Here is a 23,457-nt window from a genome sequence, read left to right as displayed (position 1 = left end):
CAGAACGTAAGGAGAAGCACAGGGTCTTGGCACCTAGAAATTTCTCACTGAGAGCTATCTCATCTTGGCACATTCTCTAAGGCGATATTTCTCAAATTGCAGGACGTCACCATGTGTGGAGCACGAAGGAAATGTTAATGGCTTGCGGGCAGCACGTTTTTTTTAACGGAACAGAATAGGATAACAAAATTGTTCCAAGTGTGTAAAAATTGTTTCAATGAGACATTTTGTGTGTGGGTATAGATATCTCCTACCACGGGGCGTGACCGGAAATTTGGAAGCCACTGCCCTTAGATGGTGCTTCTGTAACTGGCATGCCACTGTCCCCGTTTTGGCCGTATCAGAATGCCACTTGTATAGGCTGAATCCTTGGCTGTGAGCTGGCTCACTTTATTTTTTGCCTCATCGTGACAACAACATTCATGACATTTACATTAAAAAAATACAGCACATTTTTTTCAACCTGAAACCATCTCACACATGAGGATAACGCTCAGGGACGCTGGTGGTCAGGAGTGTCACAGTGAAAGCACTTGTTCCAAGTACGGCTGGAGGAGCTGTGAGACTCAAGCCAGCCCCGGCCCACTGTCCAGCTTTCCCCGTCCTTGGGGTTAGCCTTCCCACCGTGCCCCCTCAAGGACAGCCCCTGTCTGCTTGTGGACTGGCTCTGGGTCTTTTTTGGGGATGGAACCCCCAGTGGAGGCCAGGGCCCAGTATCTAACTTTGTCTTGTGAGCTGTGCCAACTCCGCAGAATCTCCTTTCGAGTCTAGCTTTGATTCCATTGATGGGATTAGGTGCCCCCCATGGCCATGTGCTTTGATGTGGTCAGGGGGTAGCAGGGAGATTTCTAGCTCAGGGAGCAAATCTTAATCTTCTGCAGGCTTCTCTGGGATCAGCGCTGGGGTAAACCCATTACATCCCTGCCCTTTCATCCCCCCAGGGCACCGGCTCCTCCAGGCTCCTCCAAGCTCCGAGATCCAAAGGGTTTGTCAGATTTAGAGAGAGCAATAAAAGGGGAAGAAAAAACAGCATGAACCCCAGGCCCCCTCTAGCATGGGCAGCATCACCAGCAATGTCAGGGCATCTTCCTCTTTCTTCCCTTCTAATCCTAGGCTCCCTCAAAATGAGGATTACAGACGCTTGGGGCCGGCTCAGGCTGCCCCAGCACTGGGTGCCTCTGCCAGTGCCTGGCCGCCATCTGCCCTCCGTCCTTCCTAGAGCCACTCTCTCCTGGGAGGACCTGCTCCCGCACATCTGTCTGCCTCGTCCTGGCATCTTCCCTGCGTGTGGGGGGGAGCCCGTTAATTGAGCAGATAAACCAGTCAACTTCCACCGCCGTGAGGTTTTAAGCCATGTTTTGGGTTGGTGAAGCCAGAAAGGAGAAGATAGGAACGTAGCCAATATCCATATCAGACCACAAACAGGTATGTCTTATTATTTTCCTTAGATGAGACCCCAAGGCTCCATCTGAAGCGAGGCAGGGGCATTCAATCTCAGCAGTGATTTGGATCTCCAGCATCCCCTCTTACAGTCTCCTTCATGTTCCCTGGAACCCTGCCATTTTGAGGATGGGCATCTTGGAGAGGCCCGCGGACACTCCAGGCCGCTCTCAGACGGGAAACGCAGTTACTCCGCCGACGTCCTGGCGTGTCCAGAGGGAGTGGGCCAGCAGGTCCCCACAAAGGGGATCCCACTGACTTCCGACCTCTCCAATCTTGGGAACACTCTCTGGGCGTCTCAGCCTTTCTCTACCACCCTTTCTCCCCACAGACCCCCCAGAGGAGCTCAGGTTTTCAGAAAGCGCAGTTAAAAGCGGTTGTTTGCAGGAACCGGGGGGGGGGGGGGGGGGGGGGGAATGGGGGGAGAAAACACAAAATTAACATCTCAACGGAGCGTGCGGCCGGTTCCCAGGCTGGGCGCCTGACGCTGATTATCTCGTCGGTTGTGGTCCCCGAAGGCGGCAAGACGCGCCCGGCCGGCTCCGGGTTCCAAAGCGGGAGGTCGAGGCAGGCCGCGGGAGCGCTCCGCCGGGGCGGGGCCGCGGCCCAGGAGCAGCGTGGCCGGCAGGGGGCTCTCCGCGCCGGCCTTCGCGCGAGGACGCGCCGGCAGCCGCTCGGACCGGTCAGAGGAGGAAGAGGGAAAATTACTGGAGCTCGGGGGCGGGAAGGGCTGCGTGCCTGGGAGGAAGGCACTCGAAACTGTCGAGTCGGTCGAGTCGGGCGGCTCGGGAGCCCGGCAGAGGGGCGCCCCGGCCCCGGCCCCCGCCCCCGCCCGCGCGTCTGCCCGCGGGTGCCTCAGCCCCGAGCGGGCGCCGCGGCCGGGGGCGGGGGCGGGGGCGGGGGCGGGGGCGGGGGCGGGGGCGGGGCCGCCGAGGGGCGGGCGGAGGGCGGGCGGGGCGGGGCGGGGCGCCGGCCGCTCGGCTCCGGGAGGCGGTGCGGGCGGGCGCTGGCCGCGTCCGCCCGCCGGGAGCCGCGGGGCGCAGCCTTCCTGATGTGTCACCAGCACGTGGAGCTGGCTAGGGCCGCGCGAGCGGGCGAGAGGAGCGCCCCCAACTTTCGAGGGGTCTCGCCGCCCCGCTCCCCTCCCCGCGGCGCCGGGCTCGCGCTCCTCGGGGAGGGGGCGGCGGCGGCGGCCCCCGGGGCCGGGCGGGCTGAGCGAGGCCCCCGCCCCGGGCCGGGCGCGCGCGGGGCCCCCGGGACGTCGGGGAGCAGGGCCCCGCTCGCAGCGGCTTCCCCGACCCCCCGCGGCGGCGACGCGGGCTCGGCGGTGCGGGAGGGCGCGGCCTGCGGTGGGAGGCGCCGCGCCCCGGCCCGGCCCGGCCCGGCCCCGCGGATCCGAGCGCAGGTAACCGAGGCGGCGCGCGGCTGGGCCTCGCGGGCGCGGAGTGGGGTCGCGGCGAAGTTCCTCGGCGAGTGAGTCGAGCGCTGTCGGCGGGGGAGCGGGGTCGGGGGAGGCTGGTCCCCCCCCGGCCCTCGGCCTGCACCGGGGGGGCCGGGAAGCCACGACGCCGCGTAGCGCCCCGGAGGCCGGCTTCGGAGCCCGCGGGCCGAGGTCGGGCGGGGCGGGGGCCGTCGCGGGCGGACGCCGCGGGGGCACCCAGCGCCGCGGAAGGCGGGCGGCGGGATCCGGCCGGAGGGAGCCCGTCGGGCCGGGCCCGCACCGCCAACTCGGAGACGCGCGGGAGCCGAGGGCTGGGTCTTTGCGGGCGAGATGAGGGTGTCGGTTCAACTGGCCTACAAAGTCCCAGTCCTCGGCCCCCAGGACCGGCGGCTTTTCCAAGCTCCAGGCCGGCAGGGCGGGAGCTCGGCGCCCAGCGGGAGCGGGGACCCTGCGGGGGCCGCACCGGAGAGGGTGGGCGCGGGGCGCTCGGCGCGGGCCGCGTGCACGTTCCGGGGATCCCCGTGCTTCGCAGCCACAGCGGGAATGTGCTCAGAACTTTAACTCGGCCACTGTGTGCAGGCGGTGTCAGGTCGGTGTCCTTCCCGCCGGGGCGGATGTGGACTGGGGGGGAGACAGGCCTCCTGACCCCCAGCCCCCGGGCGCCCCAGCTCCCCCGCTCCCCACGCGCATTCCCCCACTGGGGCTTGCCCTGCCGCGCCCCGGGGGGCGGCTGCCTTGAGCTTGGAAGTGGGGAGGATCACCGATTTCTGGACTTGTCCCTGGGCACATGGGACGGGGTGTGGAGGGTTAGCCCCTGCCGCTCCCTTCCACCACCGTTTGTTCAAAGATACATCTTTGTGGGACTGTTCTTTTGTTCCCCAATCTATGCAACTGGTGTTGACTGTGGCTGGAGTTCTCGGGTTTTATGCTGAGGTTCCCCCTTCTTCCACCCTCTACCCGAGCACTTTGTTCTAGGCCCCCTCCCCCAAAAGAATAACTCTACCAGCCCCGGAAACCTCGAGTTTTTTGGGCGTTGGGACTTTGTTTGTTTTTGTTTATATTTTGTTTTGGCTATCTTGGCAGTGGGGACCTCGGAAAAACATTTGGGAACACGCGGTGAGGTGACCTGAACAGTCTGAAGGGCAAGCTGACAAAAACAGGGCACCTTGGGCCCCCTTCCGCCTGGCTTTGGAAACCCAGAGAGTTTTCTAGAAGCAGGAGGAGGGTGAGGGAGAAGTCACTCCAGCCAGGTTGGCCAACCCCCCCCCCCCCCCCCTGGAAGTTGTGCGCAGACCTCCATCTGGAAGGTTTTCCTACAGGCTTCTGTGGGCTTAGTATGGAGTGGACTTTGCAGGAACCCTATGTAGCCTCTGCCCTTGTTTTGGTGGTCATGTGGGGGCCTGAACGGAGGGGGTCAGGTATGTGGAGGGGAACCCCATGGGCTATGGGGTCACTGAGGCAAGGTTGGGCCTGTGAATCCAGGAGTGGACACAGCCTTGCCATGCAGCTGGCCTGCATGTTTTCAGTGTGAGGTTTGTCCTGCATGCCCTAGTTTGTGTAAGTGCAGATGCCACAATTATGTGTAAAAGTTTGTTTGGTCGGGTATCTAAGCGTACAGGTTATCTTAACAAATTCTCAGTGTCGAGGCAGAACTGTCTAAGAGTGGGCTAGGGAGCTTCAACTGGAGGCCTTACCCTATTTAAGAAAAATCGCTCTCAAAAAAAAAAAAAAAAAAAGAAAGAAAGAAAAATCGCTCTCTTCTCTGGAGTACTGAACCAGGTTGGGAAAACAAAGTTCTCCCTTTGAACGCACGCCTCTCCCAGCCCTGGGGATGAGTATCTTAAAGTAAATGAAGTGGAAATCTCCAGAATGTTATGTGGTCATAAAAAAAAAACCCCACAGAACTGGGCTGGAGGGATGGGATGTGGAAAAGCAGGCCCAGCTGGCTGATTCACACCCACCCTGGAAGGGACAGACGCTGGGATCATGGACAGAAGTCCTGGGAATCAAGCATAAGGAGCCGGGAGCGTTCCTGGACTGGTTCAGGTGGCTGGCAGTTTTCCCTTGGGCATAGCTGGGGCTGACCTGGGTTTTAGGGATTTTTAGGAAATGCCTTGGTGCTTCATTGCTTTGGGGGAAGTGAGTGATTACGTTTTTCCTTTTCGGGATTTTTCCTTTGCAGAATGTGACTGAATCAGCCACACAGTGGGCTGGGCTGGCCTGGCCCCCAGCAGCTGATTTGTTCTTTGATTTAAGCCATTGTATTTAGGAATTATGCTTTGGTTGAGAGCCTTTTGATTTTTCTGTCCCTTTTGAATTCTCATTAGTCCCTGAAACAGATGCCTCCCTCCCACCACCCCCGCAGCACCCCAAGTACCTGTTAGCCAGGTACCTCTTAGCTCCACAGGGAAAGAGGCTTACAAGGCAGACTTGTGTGCCCTGGAGCCGTCTTCTACTCTGGAAGCAGCTAAATGCTGGGTGGAAAGCTGGTGGGAGGGACGGGTTTCAACCAGACCCCCAGGGAGACCCATGGAAGACTTAAAATCCAGCTGGACACCTGGTCCTGCCTCCTGGGAGGAAACTTGTATTCCCTCAGTTCTTAAGTAGATTGCAGCTTGGTGAATAATTAACCTCGCCTTTGTAGCTTTTTTTTTTTTTTTTTTTTTTAAAGAAAAATCCCAACCTAGGAAAGATTAAAGATCCATTTTTGTTCAGCAGGATAGGATTGGCAAAGGAAGTGTTGGGAGAAGCCAGCCCTCTCATCTCATCCCCCATGTCCTAGCAACTTTGGAAGTTCTGATACTTAAAAGTATCTCCAGGGTCGCGTGCTGGTGGCTGTCCCTGAAAGTGGCCTCTGAGCTGCTTTGCCAGGTCTGCCTTTGCCCAAAAGCCAAGTTTTCTGAACCCTCAGCGAAGGTCAGGATTCTGGCCCCTGCTTTGCACTTTGGGTGACGCTCCCGCACCCAGTGGATTTTGCCACCGGGTGGTCACTGGCCCGTCTCGGCTCTTCTACACCGAAAGTGCAGTGCTCCTAATCTGTGACAGATCTGTGGAAGAGTTGTGCCAGGAGCAAGGGGTCAGCCTGAGTTCTGTGACGGGTTTTTCTTGAAGCAGCCTACTGTGAGGGCCATGAAGACAGACCTTAGGTCCAGACGAGCTCGAGTTGGAGTCCTGACTGCCACCTGCCAGCTGAGTGGCCTTGGGCAAGTAACTTCTCTGTGCCCATTCCTTCCCTTGTAAACGGGGGTATGTCATATTGTGGTGAGGCTTATAGGAACAATGGAGGTTCGGTGCCTGGCACTCACCAGTGGACCTTTGACGTGCTCATCTCCTCGGCTCTCTTATTTGGGATCTGCGTGTGTATACGTGTTGGTTGAGAACAGTGTAGAGTGATTGTGACCTCAGGCTTGTGAGGGGCTGGCAGGTTGGAAGGTTGTCTCCCTTGCTGTCTAAATATGTAGCCTTGGGCAAGCTACTTAACCCACTGGGAACAGCAGCTTTGTAATCCTAAAGTGGAGATGATGCCTGGGAGCCTCTTCCCCTGGCTCCACCTTTCTTGTCTACCAGCCTGTGGAGGGGGCAGGCCCCGGCTGGGGTTAGTCCTCTCGTGGCTGGGGCTGAGGCCCAGAGGGGAGAGGCTCCCCCAGCATCTCCTGGCTGCCGTGCAGGAGACTCCTGGTGCAGTGGGGCTTCCCAGGTTGGGAGGCAGCAAATGTGAGCTGTGGAACAGGAGGTGGGTGGGGTTGGATGGGCCAGCACAGAGTACTTAAAGTACCCTGGATGTGCCCATGTGGCCACCTGGAACATCTGCTCTGCAATACATCCAGCCTGAAAGGCCCAAAGATTGGCGTTCTGACACCGAGCACATTTTGTGAAAGGGCCCCAGGAAAGGTGAATTGCCACAGCTGCTTTTGGCTTGCTACTTCATTGACCCAGTGGGGAGCTAACGTACTCTAGTGGGGTATCCGTCAAGCAGGGTACGAAATTAAAGTGGGGATGGTGGTAGAAAGAAATAAGTTGATACTCCAAAAAAAAAAAAAAAAAAAAATACTGCAGAGTAATCAACACGGGAAACAAAAATCAGAATTTTGTTGGACTTCCTTATACTTTTTTTTTTATGGCTCAGTGATGTTTTTATTTTGAATTTCAACCCAGTGCTTAAGAGAGACCATCATCTTTTCAGTGCTTTAGAGACCTTCGTAGTCCTCCCTGGCCGTGGGCAGCAGGCTGGGCTCACAGCGGCCACGGAGCAGGTGACTTCTCACCCACTGCTCAGCTCTCTCCCTCCTCCCTTTGGCACGGTCTGGGGAATTTTGAAATCTGGGGAATTTTGAAATCGCCCTGTAGCCAGACCCCTTGTGTTTGCTGCCCAGGAGAACTAGGGAGGGAGGTGCTATGTGGAAAGAACCATCTCCTGATCTTAATCTCTGCTCTGCCACTCTGGGCTGGAGAGCCCCTTCTCGTTCAAGTGGAGGATTGGGCTTAATGTAGTGTACACACCCCTTGTAGCCTTAACTTTCTTCCATGATTCTGGGCCAGGAGGCACAGATGAGGGCACAAGGTTAGAACCTGGGGCTGTGGTTTGGAGGGGTGGGGAAGGGACTCCGAAATGTGCAGCTGGGAAATTTGGATCAGTCTGTGAAGACTTTGTGGTTCATTCTCATGAAACTCACTTCCTCTCACTGGATTTCTGCCCTCGGGTGTGTGGGGTTCAGGGGAAAAGCTAGCTTGTCCTTCTTGGTGACTGAGGCATTCATTCTGCTCTTCAGTTTTCTCTTTCCCTGTCCTTTGCGAGGTAGATCTCCCCTACTCTCCTAAAAACAAGTGCGTTGCATTGCTGCTTATCTGCTGTTGGCACCCGGCTTTCCAAAAGATTGGTGGAAGACAAAAATCCTTCCCTGCTGAAGGCAGGCATTGGCCAAAGGGTGTAGGCTTTGCAGTTGGAAACCAGGCTCTCCCATGGACTAGCTGAGTGACCTTGGACCAGTGACATGCCTTCCTGGGACTCAGTTTTCCTGGCTGTGATGATACACGCCTGCCTTGTATAGGACCAGAGGATCAAATGAGAATACGCATGTGAAAGGCCAGGTGTGCTGGATGGGAGGGGAGTACGTGTAGCTGTTCTGTGTAGCTGTTCTTGAGTGACACCAGTAGTTCATCCCAGGGCCTGTGGGGCCAGTGAAGAAACCCCAGTGAGGTCGAGGAAAGACAACCTGAGCCTGGCAAGCAGCTTGCTGGCTTAATATCCGAGGAGAAAATATTGGGAGAAAAGCAAGCCCTTGCTGGGGGATGGGAGCAGAAAAGTCATTGCTTCTTCAGGGAGACATGCTGGTTACAGCCTGGTATGTGGGGGTGGGGGGTGGGGGGCGTGTTGCTGACTCTCCCGGGGGTGGGTTCATGCAGTCCCTCTCCTCTGCCCATGTGAAGACACAGGTTAGTAGGAGAGTCGAGATAACATTCCCTTGAATCCCTTCCCACAGAGCTTGCTGTTGTGAGCTTAAAAACATGGCGGGGAAAATGTATCTTTGCTCTGGGAACTTTGAGGGCGATTAAACAGATACTTGGAACCAGGACTTGCATATGAGCAAAATGTTAGTCTCCAACTTGCCTAGCCAGACCGCTGTCTATCTGAGAAAAGTCAACCAGACCACGTGCTCCCAGCTGGTCAGCGTGGGGGGTTCACCCTCCCCTGGCCTGGGTCTCCCTCTCTCTTCCCCTGCCTCTCCTGTGTCTGGTGAGAGCAAGCAGTCATTGTCACTCAGGTCTGGACGCACACTAACCTTGGCCAAGTCACTGAACGTTAAACCATCTGGCAATATATCACATTTCGTCGATGGGCCTTTTCTATATAGATGAGGATAGAGGGGCAGTGCTAGGTGCTGGAAAACCACTTAAGCACTGACAGTGGGAAGGGGCGCGGGGTCCAGGACCTTGACTTGAATGTGAGGGGTGGGGTGGAGCAGGGGGGCTGCTCCTTAAATAGAAGTGGGCTGGAGAACCAGCTCCCCCTCTTTCCAGCTCCCGAGTGGGGGGATGGGGCTGCTGCCAACCTACTTGGCATCCTCCCTTTCGTCCTTTTGGTGGATTTTGTTGTAATTAGACAAGTCGCGACAAATATTCCATTGCCCTTTGGGCTGGGGAGTTGTGAGGACTCCTGCCTGGAAACCGGGCCTCATTCACTGGGGAGCCATAATTAGGCAAGAGAACAGTTCTGGGGCCCTTGATTCAATAAAGACCCTTTTATGATGTTGGTTTTTCCCAGAAAAATAATACCACTTTGCCCCGTTTATTGCATTTAGATGTGTAATCATATTAGAGTTGAACAGCCCGGGGGACTGAAGTTACGCAGTTGGGATTTTCACCAAAGCCTGTTACCGGGTCTTCAGAGGAAAACCGTGTCCTCAGAAAAAAAGCAAATGACAAGGAACATTTTTGAGGATTTTTCTCTCTTGGCATTCAAAGGCGATTTTCTTGCATCAGGGTGAGAGTTGGCCCAGGATGAAAGCCAGAAAGTGAAACTAACTGGAGTGGCCCGTGCCAGGGCCGGTGTCACTGCGGGCCCCTGGTGCTCTCCGCAGCCCGGCCTGCGGGCCTGTGGCCGGGCCATGCGTGCCCAGCGTGGTCCCTCCTGGTCGGGCAGACGGGCAGACTGGATTTGTCAGATGGGCAGCACGTGTGCCCCGCCAGGGCTGGAGGAAATGCCAGAGAGGATGCCTGTGCCCTCTCCACCAGGAGTCGTGGTGTCCCAGCACGTCGGCACCGCGGTGGCAGGGCCGCAGGCGCCGGGGCTCGCAGGTGGCCGCGCTGGGCGCCCCGCCCCGTGGAGGGCAGTCAGCCCTGACTAAATATAGTCCTGGAGGTCGCAGGCGGCTCTGGTTGGTTGAGGGCCTGGCTGGCCCCGCCCACGGCCGCTGGCCCCGCCCCCCAGGCGGTCGGCTCTGGGAGGGATGCCCTGCCCCAGGCCGGCGCTCTAGCGTGCAGGCCCCTTCGCAGCCAGCCAACATCCCCTCTCACCTTCTTACCCCAGGCGTTTTGTCAGGATCTACATGTTTCCCAATTCTGGAGTAAAATCCCTCCTAAAAATCTGCCCAGAGCCGGGTTAGGCAGAGCTCATCTGTGGAGTCCAGAACCTCTTTCCCAATTTGGGGTTTAGAAATCTCAGGCGATGAGGAAATTTCTGGGAGTCATTTGTAGGAGTGCTCTATTAAGAAACAGAGGGTATGACATTTCAGAATGCTGAAACCCTGTTGCATCAAAGAGGGGTGGGAGGGGAGAAAGCCACTTACTTTCAGGACCGCTGATGGGAGGTATTGCTGAAATATTTTCAAGTTATCACCCTTTACTGCAGAAGCACTGCATTTTGTAGATGATTCCACTGTTTATAGATAATGGGTATTAAAAATACTCTTTCAGGATGACTGTCGTAAGGCTTGAGGTTTTTGGTTTTTTAAACTTATAATTTAAACTTTCTGGATGTTTTACACTCTTTGGTGGAAGAAATGCTATTAAATTATATGTACATAAAAATAATATGTAGTGGGTTTTTTGGTTTTTTTTTTTTTTTTTTGCTTTTTTCTTCTCCAAAGGAATATAATTAGAACATCTGAAACCAGATTACCCAATTAGTACATTTTTCTAATTAGCTGTTAGGAATGTGTGATGAGATGAATTATTGTAGACTTCCAAATGGAACTTTGGCCACAGGGAGGTTCAGAGCAATTACACAAAGGGGAAAAAAAATCATGTGTTTTCAGTTCTGGTTACCATCCCCTCACCTGCTCCCAGTAAAACACCTCCTGTGCTGCCCACCAGGCAGCAACAGTGTCCAGACAAAAGTTTCAACTTCCTTAGCTCAAGTACATGGAGTTGAAAAAATTATTCATCATTTCTGCTTCTCTTTGCTCCTGACAGTGGAGCAGATCGATGAAGGCAGGTTTTAAATGCTGCTTTTTTTACATTTATCAGCAGTAATGTCAGTGGCTGTTCTTTGAGGAAAAAAGTCCTGGTGATAGTTCATTCAGTTCATCTTTTGGGCATGCCTCATGTGTACTTGCTTTGTGCCTGGTGGCCACGGGGAGAGTCTGCAGGGGTGGGGAACTACAGCCAAGACCAGGGAATGAAGCTGGGATCCAGCTTTTGTACTTTTTTTTTGTTGTCGTATATATTTTTATTGGAGTTCGATTTGCCAACATATAGTATAACACCCAGTGATCATCCCGTCAAGTGCCCCCCTCACTGCTCGTCACTCAGTCACCCCAACCCTCCATCCATCTCCCCTTCTACTACCCCTTGTTCGTTTCCCAGAGTTAGGAGTCTCTTATGTTTGGTCACCCTTTCTGATTTTTCCCACTCATTTTCTCTCCTTTCCCCTATAATCCCTTTCACTATTTCTTATATTCTCTGTATGAGTGAAACCATATGATTTTTCTTCTCTGATTGACTTACTTCACTCCGCATAATACCCTCAGGTTCCATCTACATCGAAGCAAATGGTGGGTATTCGTCATTTCTAATGGCTGAGTAATATTCCATTGTATTTATTTATTTGTTTATTTATTTTAAGATTTATTTATTTATTTATGATAGACAGAGAGAGAGAGAGGCAGAGACACAGGCAGAGGGAGAAGCAGGCTCCATGCCGGGACTTGATCCCAGGACTCCAGGATCACGCCCTGGGCCAAAGGCAGGCGCCAAACCGCCGAGCCACCCAGGGATCCCTATTCCATTGTATTTATAGACCACATCTTTATCCATTTGTACTTTTTAGCTCTTAATTGGTGCAGGCTCACGGTCCTTACCTGAAAACCAGAAGTTTGTTGTTATAAATGATTTCATGGGAAAACCTGCCCCAAAACTGACTTGAGACCATTAGAATCTGTATTTCTCTTAGGGGGTGTGAACATTCGTGGGTTTCATTGCAGAGATGTGAATGTGTTTAATTAGGGGTGCTGCCCTGCGGGAGTATTGCAAAATATGTGGTATGTGCATCTTTACCTTTTTAAACCCCTCAACAGTTCTGAAATACATATGGTCTGAGGGTTCTAGGTGAGAGATGGCAGCTCTGTGCCCCAGGCTGGGGGCCCAGAAGGAGCCTGTGGGCTGAGCCAGGGGCCAACTGACAGGTGGGCCAGATGCCCAAGAAGCAGGCCTCACAGTCCTCGGAGCTCTTCCCTCATCAGGCCTTAAGCCCCATAAAGGCTCAGAGATTTTGCTCACTGTTGTGTTCTGTGTCTGGAGCACACTAGGTACTGAGTGAATACTGCTCAGAAACAGGCGTGGGTGAAGTTTTTTCTAGGCCAAATAGGGTTTCTCTCTATTGGAACTCTTCTCTTTTGGTGTGCAAGCAGTCATAGATACTACGTGAAGGAGTCCACCTGTGTTGTAATAAAACTTTATATATAAAAACAAGAGGTGGTGTGGGTTTGGCCCACGGGCCTTCAGTCTGCCAACTCCTGTGAGAAGGATCAAAGCATCTTTTTTTTTAAAGATTTTATTTATTTATTTATGAGACACAGAGAGAGGCAGGCTACTCTCGGGGAGCCTGATGCAGAACTCAAGCCCAGGACCCCAGGATCACGCCCTGAACCCAAGGCAGACACTCAACTGAGCCACCCAGGCATCTCTCAATGCATCTTTAAACGTAGATTCTTCTTTCCCATACTGTTGGCTGAGCTGTCTGCGTGCCTTCTCTGCTTGTCTTGTTTCCCTCTCCTGTGGAGTCTCCCTTAAAGAGACCAAAGGTGTGGCTCTGGTGGCGGAACCCACTCCTGGCTCCGGCTGTGGACGAAAGGAGTGTGCTGCCTCCTTGGACCAGCCTTATTAGCAGGAGTGGGTATTTGTACAGAAAGATGCATTCAGGCTCTGAGCCAAATTTGCCTAGGGGCACTTGGACCTCTACTCACTGATGAATTCTTTTTGGGGGGCTGCGCCAACCCCAAGGCATGTTGGCCAGTCGCCATCAGGCCAGGCAGGGCTGGAGAGTTTGGGGGGGGGGGGAGCCGAAGGGGGTGAGTACAAGCATTTAGGAGCTGAGATGTTCTTAGCAAAAGAATTTCCGGCTGAGAGAGATTGGTTATTGTAAACCTGGGGACTCTAATAGAGAAGTTTCAGGTCTCCTGGCTTTGTTCATCCCAGCCTGTGAACAGCCAGCATGGGTGGATTGGGCCAGCGAGTTCAGGAAGGTTTTCTGGGGCAGCAGAGACTCCAGCCCAGCTGTCCTGGGGCTGACTAGGTAGGTGCCAGGGGAAGGGCCTGTAGAGCCCTCTCCCCTGGATTGGAGCACCAGCATCCCTCTAGCTGGCCTGACTCAGCTCCCTTTGCCAGGGGAGTTTGGCCCCTGACTCAAAGCATGCTGGGCCTCTGCAGGCCCCAGGGCCAGACCATGTCAGCCAGCCCCTGCTGCAGGCCCCAGCATCCCTGTCTGCCCAGGAGCTTCTCTGGAGGACGGGTTCCCCCAAGACATTTTGGGACTGTTGCCCACTGCCCAACCACTTCCTTCCCTAGTCCGGGTGGGACTGGCACATACTTTTCTTTTTCTAAAGCAAATTCCAAACAAGGGCTGATAACTCTGGTTGGCTTTTTTTTTTTTTTTTCCTTCCACCATGGTTTTGTGGGTTGCTGGCTATTTTAGGGACTCCAAATTCAGAGTGGAGCCTCCTTACTCTGCAGCTCCTCTGGAAACCTTGATGGCTTTTCACACACATTACCCTCCGCCCCCCCCCCCCCCCCCCCAGCAGCGGGGACAGGCCCTCGGTCATCAACATGTGATCAGCACTGGCCAGGCTCAGGAAAGGCCAGGGGACCTGCAATTGGGTGGGGGTGGAGTCTGCTGTCAGCCATGCCCAAGTCAGTCACTGTCACATGCCTAGCACGGCAGGGGGTCATCCTCTGGCCACTCCTTGGGCAGCATCCCACTCCTACCCCACCTCACCTCATTATCGAATATCTGGGTCATGGGACATTGCTTGTCCTAAGGTGAGTAGATGGCTTAGAGCGGTGCTTCTGAAGCTGGAAGCTGGGGGTGTCCCCAAGAATCATACAGGGAGCCTGTTTGCAATGCACACTGGGGCCCTGGAGCCAGCATTGCTAATAAGTGTGTGATTGGGATGTATGTGGTTTGAGGACTGGGCAGCTGGGAGGCCAGTAGGTAAAGCAGCTTCACAAGCATGGGGTCAGGGGGAGCAGGGAGAAAGAAGGGGCTGGGGTCAGGAAAGGTTACCCAGAAGAGGGAAGCTGAGTCCAGAAGAACACAGCAGGGGGTGCCAGTCATGATCGCTCACCCTGATAGAATGCTTTGTGCCAGGCAGAGTTCTAAGCCTTCGATGCGAATGAACTTAAATCCTCCCAAAGGCCCCCGAAACAGGTAGTTACCCTGATCTTGCAGAGGAGTGGACCAAAGTCCAGAGGGGTTGAATAGCCCACAGAAGGCCCTGTGGCCGTGAAGCCGTGAGCTGGGTCTCATCCTCACTCTGTCCTGCTGTACTGGAGCCAGTGCACCCCAGGTGGCAGGACCAGTTCACATGGAAGTTGTGCAAACTGAGGGCTGGGGCTTCTGAGCAGGCGAAGCACGATCATGTTGTTGAGTGGTTCAGATGGCTTTGGTCCTGGTGTGTAGGGGACAGCTTGGGTTTTGCTGGAGGAGTGTATGGCCATGATCTTGGTTAGGGTAGAAGGCTGTGGGCGAGAGGACAGTTGTCATAACATAGTTGGGCAAGGGTAAGGCGGTAGCCAGGCTGCTAGGTTTCTGGGCATACTTCCTCTCAGTCTGGACAAGGAAGGTCCTGTGCTGTGGGGTGAAGGTGCTACCGTAGTGCTCAGGGAGCAGCAAGGCCTATGCCCAGAACCTTGTCCCAGTTGCTCTTCCAAGAGGGGAAGAATTCTCCGTGATATGAGTCTTTGGCAACTCCCAGGGGCTCCTGGCCTAGCCCCCGCCCTTGGGGTCGGAGGGGGAAGGGGAAACCACTTGGAGAGGGTGATAGACTTTTGTCAGGAACCTGCTAAGTGCTTGGTATATTTATTTCCCTTCAATCCTCCCACAGCCCTGCAAAGTGGGCTTCTTCTTTGTTCCTAGTTACAAATGTGAAAGCCAAGGCACAGAGAAGTGAGGTGACTTATACATGGTCACACAGCAAGTAAATAGAGAATGGCACCAGGTCTGTCTTCTGTGGGCTGTGCTTTCACCGCAGCAGGGCCGCCCATGTTCTGAGAGGCTACAGGTGGTACACACATAGCATGACTGGTGACAGGCCCCCAACGGGTAGTGCGGTGTCAAGGTAGGTGGGGTGTCAGGGTGGGTGGGGCATGTTCCCAGTGGCCAGTTGGGCAGGTCCTGGGCCTGGGGGCCTGGGTGGAATGGCCTGGCTTCAGGGCACAAGTGATCCACCAATGGGTGGCATTCTGCACCATGAGCTTCAGAGGAGTCAAAAGCCCAGGGCCTATAGAGGGGAGCCTTTGCTGCCCTGGAGGCCCGCTCAGATTGGGCTGTAGAAGGGATCACCCCAGAAAGAAGGCCCATAAACCAGGCTCTGGTTCTGGAAGCCCCTTTCATCCTCCTGTAAGTAAAGAAATCAATCACCATCCTCTTCCCTTTCTTCTTGGTCAGTTTCTGACCATTCTCTCACCCCATTCCTAGTTTATTCCCACCTATGCCTCCCAGCAGAGCCTGTCAGCTGGTTGTTTTGAACCTGAAGGCCACCCGAGACATACTAGCTGTCTTTGCCCATTATAGGCTATTTTTGTAGTGGTCGGGGACCTGCGTTCCTACTCAGGCCAGCCTAATGCTCTTGCCTCTTCCAGAGCCCACCTCTGATGAAGTGGGCAGGATGTGTTAGAGCCTGGGGAAGGCTGGACAGTGTGCTGTTTCTCGCATGTTGCACCCTCTTGCCTCCTACAAGGGACAGAGGGTCTGTGACTGTTGGCTTTTCAAGAGCTGAGCCTTTGTTCCTACGACAGCTGAAATTCTCTTAAGTCCTCTAAAAGGGAAGAGATGGTGGGTGCTTAGTTCCAACTGGACCCGTTTTAGAGACAGGGTAAAGCAAAGCCATGGGAACCAGAGCTCAGCCCCCATCCCCCCGACTCTTACTAAAGTCTTAGTTCTTTCAGTAGTTCTTCTCTTGGGCTTTAGGAGTCGAGCAGCTATGACCACCCCCCACCCCATATTCTCCTCTCTACCCTCACCCAGCTTGACCTCTGAGGAAGTCTGGGGCTGACTCTTGCATTCCTATGCCACAGTAGGCCTGTGACTTCACTTGGCTTGTCAGGTGCTCAGCCTCTACAAGATGGCTCTACACCCCACAGGTGAACACAAGGGCCAGATGACTGCTCGAGGGTCTTACTGCATTCCCTAGTTCTTGGGACTGTTCTCGTCCACTTGGGATTCCTTTACATTCCAGTCCATGGCTTGTTGTGGGCAGAAAGCACGGCATTTAGAAAATTGGCTCTGGGTGGAGCAAAGGCTGGTCATTCCTGGGCGTGCTGTGGGGGGCAGTGAGGCTGGCCACCTGCCAGGCCAAACATTGGCAAGAATTGTGCCACGGTGGAGACTCGGCAGCCCCCCTACCCACCACAGAGCTCTCTGGCTGTAGGGTGGTGGATCGGCGTCGGGTGAGGGTTTACCGTCTTCACCTCAGCCCCCCTGGGCCAGCTGGTTGACTGCTTACTTACCTGGAGAGTGTTCAAGGACAGCAAGAAAAATGAGGGACTTTCAGGGGCAGCTGTGTTTTCTGACTCAGTCATAATGCCCCTAAAAATCCTTATTGTTCTTGCAGTGTGCATCGGGCAGCAGCTGCCAACCCACCCCTTGCCTACCTGGCCACCCTGGGACAGGAAGTGCTTCCTGGGGTCACGTTGGGATGTCCTCCCCCATCCTCTTGAAACGAGAGTGAATTATTAAAACAATTCTGTTGGGCCAGTGCATTGATTTGCATATATGTTTACAATTTCTTTTCTTTTTTTTCTTTGGAGGAGGGTTAGGGAGGGCTGAGCATTGAGACAGTCCTGCGCAGATTGGAACTCAGGAGAACACAGGGCCTCCTCAGTTTGTGTGTGGTGAAGGTTTGCAGGAGGCCGGCTGCATGGGCAGGGCCCCAGGATGGGTGCCCTTGGGGCTGGTTATGTCAAGAGCAGCGGTGTTGGGCTGGCTAGGATGCCCACCGCTCCTGAGAAGTTGGAACTGTTTAAGGGCAGGAGGGGTGAAGGCACCCGGGCAGGAAACTGTACTGCATTTTAAAACAGGGAGCCCAGCCCACTCCCCGAGAGCCAGTGGCCTGGCCATTTTGAAAACATGCTCCTGGTGGATTCAAGGGCTTCTCCCCGCCAATCCCTGCTGTACCCTTGGAGCTTGCTTTTTCTCAGCTGGGATAGAGAACACTCTATCCTGCTTTCACCTCCCGGGGCTCCTCCCTTCTCAGTAGGCACCCCCATCCCCACCTCTTCCAGCCCACCCCAGACATTTTGGCTGAGCCTTGTCTTGAGTGGATTTAGGGTTACTTGCTGGGGGACTGTCAAGAGGAAATACCAATTTGTGACACATCCCTCTCAACCCAGGAAAGCCAATTCACAAGAATGTTCCCAGGTCCCAAAGCAACAGTCCTTCCCCTCTAGCTGAGGCTGAGCAGGTGGCTTGCCCATGCGTGGACAGACAGGAAGGTGATCAAGCAGCAAGCAGGACTGTGCCTGCTGCTGTGCTCCACCCCAGGGCTCATCGACATCACAGGTCAGCAAGGGAAATTAATCCTCCAGCTATTTCTTAGGTTTCCAGGCGCAGACTTGCAACTCTGGTCACTGGAGAAGATGGCTGTCTGCAGGACCCTGACCGTGTGATCATCCTTCTGGCCAGCCTGGCCTCTTGCTCCTTAGGCTCTGGTCATCCCAGCTGGGCCTCCACACCAGCTCTCCCAGAGACAGTTTTTAAAGGGCTGGGTTTGCTCAGGAGCCTCAGCATTCTTCCACCCAGGAGAAAGGACAGCGTCAAGGTAAAGGTTAACAGGAGGTTAGGGGTGGGGTGGGGTGTGGAGTGATGTTTATCCCTTCTTGGGAAGAGGTGGATGGGGTTTTCATTAAGTGAGATTCTCACCACCTACAATAAGCATGGGGTGCTTTGTCATTCCTCATAGCTAAGCCTTTGCTAACTTTAAATCAGCTCTCTCTCCCTAAGGCCCCTTTGCCCTGCCCTGCCATCCCTCCCAAACCTCCTTATTCCTGAATTTGTTCCTCATTCTTTATAAACACTTGCAAAAAACAAACAAAAAACCTCATCAATTTGTTGAAAAAGGTAATACATGAAAAATAAAGCTGAGTACTGTTTCCCCCCCAACTATAGAAGAACCGCCTTCCATTGTAGAGCATTTCAAAATTCAGAAGGAGGAAAAGGCTTATAAAAATGCTGTGCCTAGAGATAATGTCTGCTAATGAAATAGATCCTTCCAGCATTTTTCCCCTATGTGCATACACACCCCCACCCAGTTAGCAGGACTAGGGCTTTTAAAAGGCGTGAGGCTTATAACCCATTTGAGCAATGGTCCTGTGCCCTTGGGAGCCAGAGTCTCTCTCTTCTTTTTGCCAAGTGGGATGAGCCAAAGCTCGCCTGCAGCCAGGAACCTCAGAGCTCTCAGTGGTGGGTACTGGAGCTACACTAGTTCGCTCTTCTCCACGGAGATTGATGAAGTTGGGGAGGCTAAACCTGTAGGCTTTGTCCTGATTGATTTCCACGTGGGCTGCTACACTGCCTCTAGACTCCGGCTGCACTAAGATTCTGGGAAGCCTTCTACCCATGTCAGCCCCTGTTCCTCCTCCCCAGCCATCAAGGCCAGTTGGATTTGGGCTGCCAGGAATGGGGGTAGAGGAGGGCACCCAGGGATGGGTATCTTTGTCTTCTGCTCCTCACTCAGGTGCTCCTATTAAGCAGCCGGAGAACTACTCTGGCTCCGTGGCCACAAGTTAGAGCTGAAGAGATTGTTGAGGCTCTGCCTTCAGAGCCCAGTCGAGAAGATGCGACCATCTGCAGCTGGCAGAATTTTACGTCCGATGCTTTTCCCTGCTGCTCAGAGTCATCTTTTGATCCTCATTTTACAGGATGGGCTGAGGCATGAGTGGTCCGGATACCCACCAGAAGACACAGCTAGGATGGGCAGAGCTGGGGCTGGCTCCCAGGGCCAGGGCTTTCAGTAATAATTACTTATAATTAGCATTCGGTTCTAACAAGCATATCCTGATGCTTACTAATACTTAAGCATTTGGTCAGCCAGTATCCGGAGGTGCGTGGGTGGGTGCTGCTGTCTCATGGAGGAGGTATCTGCACCACAGGGAGGCTGGGTTCCCACCCCTGGGTCTTCCTGATGTGACTGCGCACCTGGCCAGCCTGCATCCACAGCTGCCCCCATTCAGCCTGCCATGTGTCCCAGGATCCCAGTTCTGGGCCGGGTAAGATTTAACCCCATTTTCAGAACACACCAGAGGCGTGGCCTAGGTAACGCAGCTGTGGCTGGCAGAGGCCCCTGGTTCCCTGCTCCCTGCCTGCACAGAGGTGTCTAGGAAGGAGCACGGCCCGTGTGGGGCTTGCTCATCTAGGCCCCGCTCTGGGCTGGCAGCCCTAGGGGTCAGGACCCCTGCTGGAGGTGCCTAGGTCTCCAGAAGGCTGTCCCTCCCCCTCCCTCTTTCCTATGGAGCTAGCGTCCAGGAGCCTGGCCAGAGGGCCACCTGGGCAGGCTGCCAGTGCAGGGATCTCATGGGCGGGAGCATTGTGAACTCCAGGAAGCGGTCGGCTGTTCCTGGACCAGTCTGCAGAGCTGGAGGGCCAGCCTGCCTCACACATGCTGGGTGGAGCAAGGAGCTGAGAACCCTACTTTCCCAGAGCCCAGCAGCTCTGGGCCAGGCCCACAGGCTTTCTTGGGCAATGAGGGCCTGAGCCTTGGCCACGCCTTCCCTTGTTGGCCTTGGCTCTCTCTTTCTCAGTCTGGCTCTCCCCCTACCCCCCTACCAGCTATTTTGCAGCGGACTGCACACTCTTGGCAATGACATCCTTTTAACCTGCTTCCCAGAAAACAGGATGGTTGGGCAGGCAGACTCAGCCAGCACGTTGGTGGGAAACAGGGCGGTTGACCTCAGCTCAGGCTTTCTTTGCCCATGCTCCTTGGGGGACCGGGTTGGGAGGTGGCCCTAAGCTGCCTTGGCTTACCTGGGTCAGAAATAACCTCAGCTCAACTTACAGCCTAGAGCAGTCGGGCTGAGGCCAGAGCTCTGAGCTTCTGGAGTTGGGGTGTGGGGAGGGACAGGGCTTTGCCCAGGAGTCTGGTCAGGGGCAACCACGTAGCTGGGGGCCTTGAGTAAATGCCCCCCACCTTGGAGTCTTGCCTCATTTGTCCGATGGGCATAATAGTGCCCTTTAGAGATGTGTCTGAATGTAAGGCTTCTGAATACAAATACGAAGCCGTTGCTCCCTTCGTGCCCCTTTGAGGAGGACACTTCAGCAGAGAATCCTGGGAGGTGTCTGGCATAGAGAAGATGCTCAATGCAGTTGCACTGCTCAGGAAGTGAGGTTTGGGTCTCAGTATGTTGGATGGTGCCTTCCATCCTTATCTCTACAAAGATGACCTTTCCTTCCTCTTCCTCTCTGGCCCTCCTGCCCTGGCGGGACCCTGTAGGGATGGTGCCTCTGGCTTCCAGTGCTGCATTCCTCTTGGGTTGGGCCCGCTGAGACCCACAGCCCATGGAGGCCTCCTTCCCCTCCTTGACGTTCGTCCTGCAAGTCCGGACGCCAGCTCCAAGGCGTTCCCTCTGGGCCTGGGCCAGTGTAGCTGCAGCAGAGCTCCTCCCTCCCCCACCAGCCTCCTTGGGTGCAGACAGCCCAGCACAGGCAGGAAGGGCCTTCTGTTTGCCTTGGCTGGTGGGGAAGAGATTAGTGCTCGCTTTCTGTTTTGACTTTGTATCTAACTCACAGACAGGCCTGTGACGTCACAAAAAAGCACACTTCAGCCTTCAATGAGTTTAGGTGTTCCTAATACCTGGAGATGGTTGGAGGTAGGGATGGGTGATAATACCACCCTCTGGGTGTGTAGAGAAATGTGATGGCCACTTGTCAGCTTTCCCTACCCAGCATCCACAGCCCTTTCTCCTGATAACGTCTCTTCTCCTTCAGAGGATCACCTCTCCGCCACCCTCACATTAGAGGCAAACATGGATCAGGATGGACATGAAGACTCCCCCTTGGGGGTTTTGCAGCAACTACAGGGAAAGAGGCATTTGTTTTTCATGGAATTTGCCAGGTTGATGGAGCTGCTGGTGGCCATCCTGTTCTCTACTTGAGGTCGAAGTCAACAAAGGAAAGAGCTCAGAAATGGAGAGAATATCCTATCCAGACATCAGTAAGCCCCTGGATCCAGCCATTCCTGAAGCTAACGTAGCCATGGATTCACCTGATTATATGAGCCAAAGCATTTCTTTTTTGCTAAAATTATCCTGAGTTGGGTTTCTGTCATAGAGAGGGTCCTAATAAAGCAATATTTTTCTTTGGTCTTATTTAAAAAAAAATCATTTCTGAGGTATACTTTACATGCAATAAAATCTACCCATTTTAAGTGCCCAAGTCAAGTTTTATCAAACGGGTACACCCTTGTAACTACCACCATTGAGATATAGAACATTTCAAGCTCCAGGACAACCACTGACCTGCTTTGTTGTAGAGGTTGATTTTGCCTTTTCTAGAATTTCATAAGTATTATCATTTAGCGTATACTCTTTTGTGTCTGGCTTTATTCAGTATGTCTTTGAGATTCACCCATGCCGTGTGCCTCAGTAGTTCATGCCTTACTACTGAGAAGCATTCCACTGTATGGATGTACCACTGTTTGCTCAGCCATATATCAGAGGGTGGTCATTTAGGCTATTTCTGGATTGTGACTGTTACAAATAAAGCTGCTTTGAACATGAGTCTTTGTGTGGGCATATGTTTCCATTTTTGCACCTAGACCTCAGTCTCATTTTACAGTCGAGGAGACTAATGGTCAGAGAGGTAGAATGACTTGTCCAAGGTCACACGGCTGAGGGACCCTGCCGCTTGCACCAGAAACACAAGTGGCCCGTTATGTAGCACCGGGGCATGGGTGTTCCTTAATAACAACCTCAGACTGCTTGGGGGAGGTTGCTCATGGAATCCTTGTGCTCAAGAATGTCATTGCCAGGAGGGACAGTCAGGATGAGTTGTAGTCATGTTCTTCACCTTTTCATGCCATTTGTTTTTTCCTGTGGATTCAACCATTGGAGATTATATCTACTAAACAGTATTCGTGAAGCCAGGCTCTACCTCCCTAAACACATAAAGATGCATCCAAAACTATCTGATCTGATAATCACTGAGCAAACTTGTATGAAGATTTGGCGTTGAAATCACTCCAGCCCCAATGGGGGACCTGCTTTTTCTTTTTTCAGGCTTGGGATCAACAAACCATGGACCCATCCCAGGAGTCAGAGGATGTCAAGTTGGTAAGCCCTGGTTTAGCCCAGCCTCTCCTCTCACAGGTGCTCCAGCCAGATCTCTCTCCCTCTAGGTCTTCTCTCTGCTGAGGTCAGCCCTTGAAGGTCAAGTGCATGTTGTGAACGCAACAGGGGTCAACTCCCATGAGACTCAGAATCATCCTTGGGTCCAGCTGTGCCAAAGCCAGGTGCACCTTTAGGCCGTCCTCTGCTTCATTTGAGCCACCTGCAACTGAAAGAGTCCTGGCTAAAACAGCTTAGCCAGGACTGCACTCTTCGGTGAAGCTTTCCTCAACTTCTCCTGGCAAAGGCAATGAACAGCCAGTCCAGTTCACCTCGGGGGGCGTGGTGGTGGTGGTGCAAACACTGCTCATTGCTTTACATGCATTATCTCAAATCCTCTCAACAACCCTAGGGGAGGCAATGGTCATCCCCATTTTACTGCAGGGGAAACTGAGGCACAGAGATGTAGATGTAGCATACCCAGAGTGTGGCTGCATCGCATGCATCGTGTGTACCTCTACGGTTTCTATCTGCTCCCCTGGTTGGCTGCTCTGCCCCTCTCGTGGCTGTCCACAATTGAAGCTGGACCAGCTGCCTCTGCACAGGCTGACCCTTTCCAGGCTACATCCCAGCGTAAAGGGTCTGGCTCCGGCGTGGCCACCAAAGGGGCCAGAGAACACAACCCTTACACATGGAGGGAATTAGTTCTCAGGGGCGAACTTTGAGCAGTAGGAGACAAGGTGGAAGGACAATCCCTCTCCTCCCCCGTTTGGACCATTTCAGGCACATTTCCCATGTGTGGTCTGTTGTAAAGCAGTGACTGTGTTCTTAAACATTACCTGGCATTGCTTCCCCTTCTTCCCTACACTCCCTGTCTTCTCCCTCCCCCTCGCTGCCCTGTGGTTCCACCTCTATGTTAGCAGCACTCATTCCCTAGCCAAAGGCTCCTTTTTCTGGGGAACACAAGCAGTCTGGCTCCTGGGTCTGCACTATACTGTTGCAGTGAACAGAACAAGAGAAGGCTGCATTGCATCATTGCCCTGGGGGTGGGGAATAGGTAGGAGACGGGGTCAGTGCCAAATTCATCAGCTCATTCTCCTTTATAT

General features: G+C 53.9%; 1 protein-coding gene across 1 annotated transcript; it reads left to right on the top strand.

Moving 5' to 3' along the window:
• The first annotated feature begins 2,423 nt into the window (after nucleotides 1-2,423).
• Nucleotides 2,424-21,805, top strand: LOC125755831 (uncharacterized). The gene is made up of 4 exons (XM_049114805.1): nucleotides 2,424-2,845; nucleotides 17,632-17,853; nucleotides 18,769-19,300; nucleotides 21,015-21,805. The coding sequence occupies exons 1-3, from the start codon at nucleotides 2,492-2,494 to the stop codon at nucleotides 18,967-18,969; spliced, it is 777 nt and encodes a 258-aa protein (XP_048970762.1). The 5' UTR covers nucleotides 2,424-2,491; the 3' UTR covers nucleotides 18,970-19,300; nucleotides 21,015-21,805.
• The last annotated feature ends 1,652 nt before the right edge of the window (nucleotides 21,806-23,457 follow it).

Source organism: Canis lupus, chromosome 9, assembly GCF_003254725.2.
Source record: "Canis lupus dingo isolate Sandy chromosome 9, ASM325472v2, whole genome shotgun sequence".
Classification (NCBI taxonomy): domain Eukaryota; kingdom Metazoa; phylum Chordata; class Mammalia; order Carnivora; family Canidae; genus Canis; species Canis lupus.
Note: the sequence above shows the minus strand (reverse complement) of the source record. Positions and strands in the feature narration are given on the sequence as shown.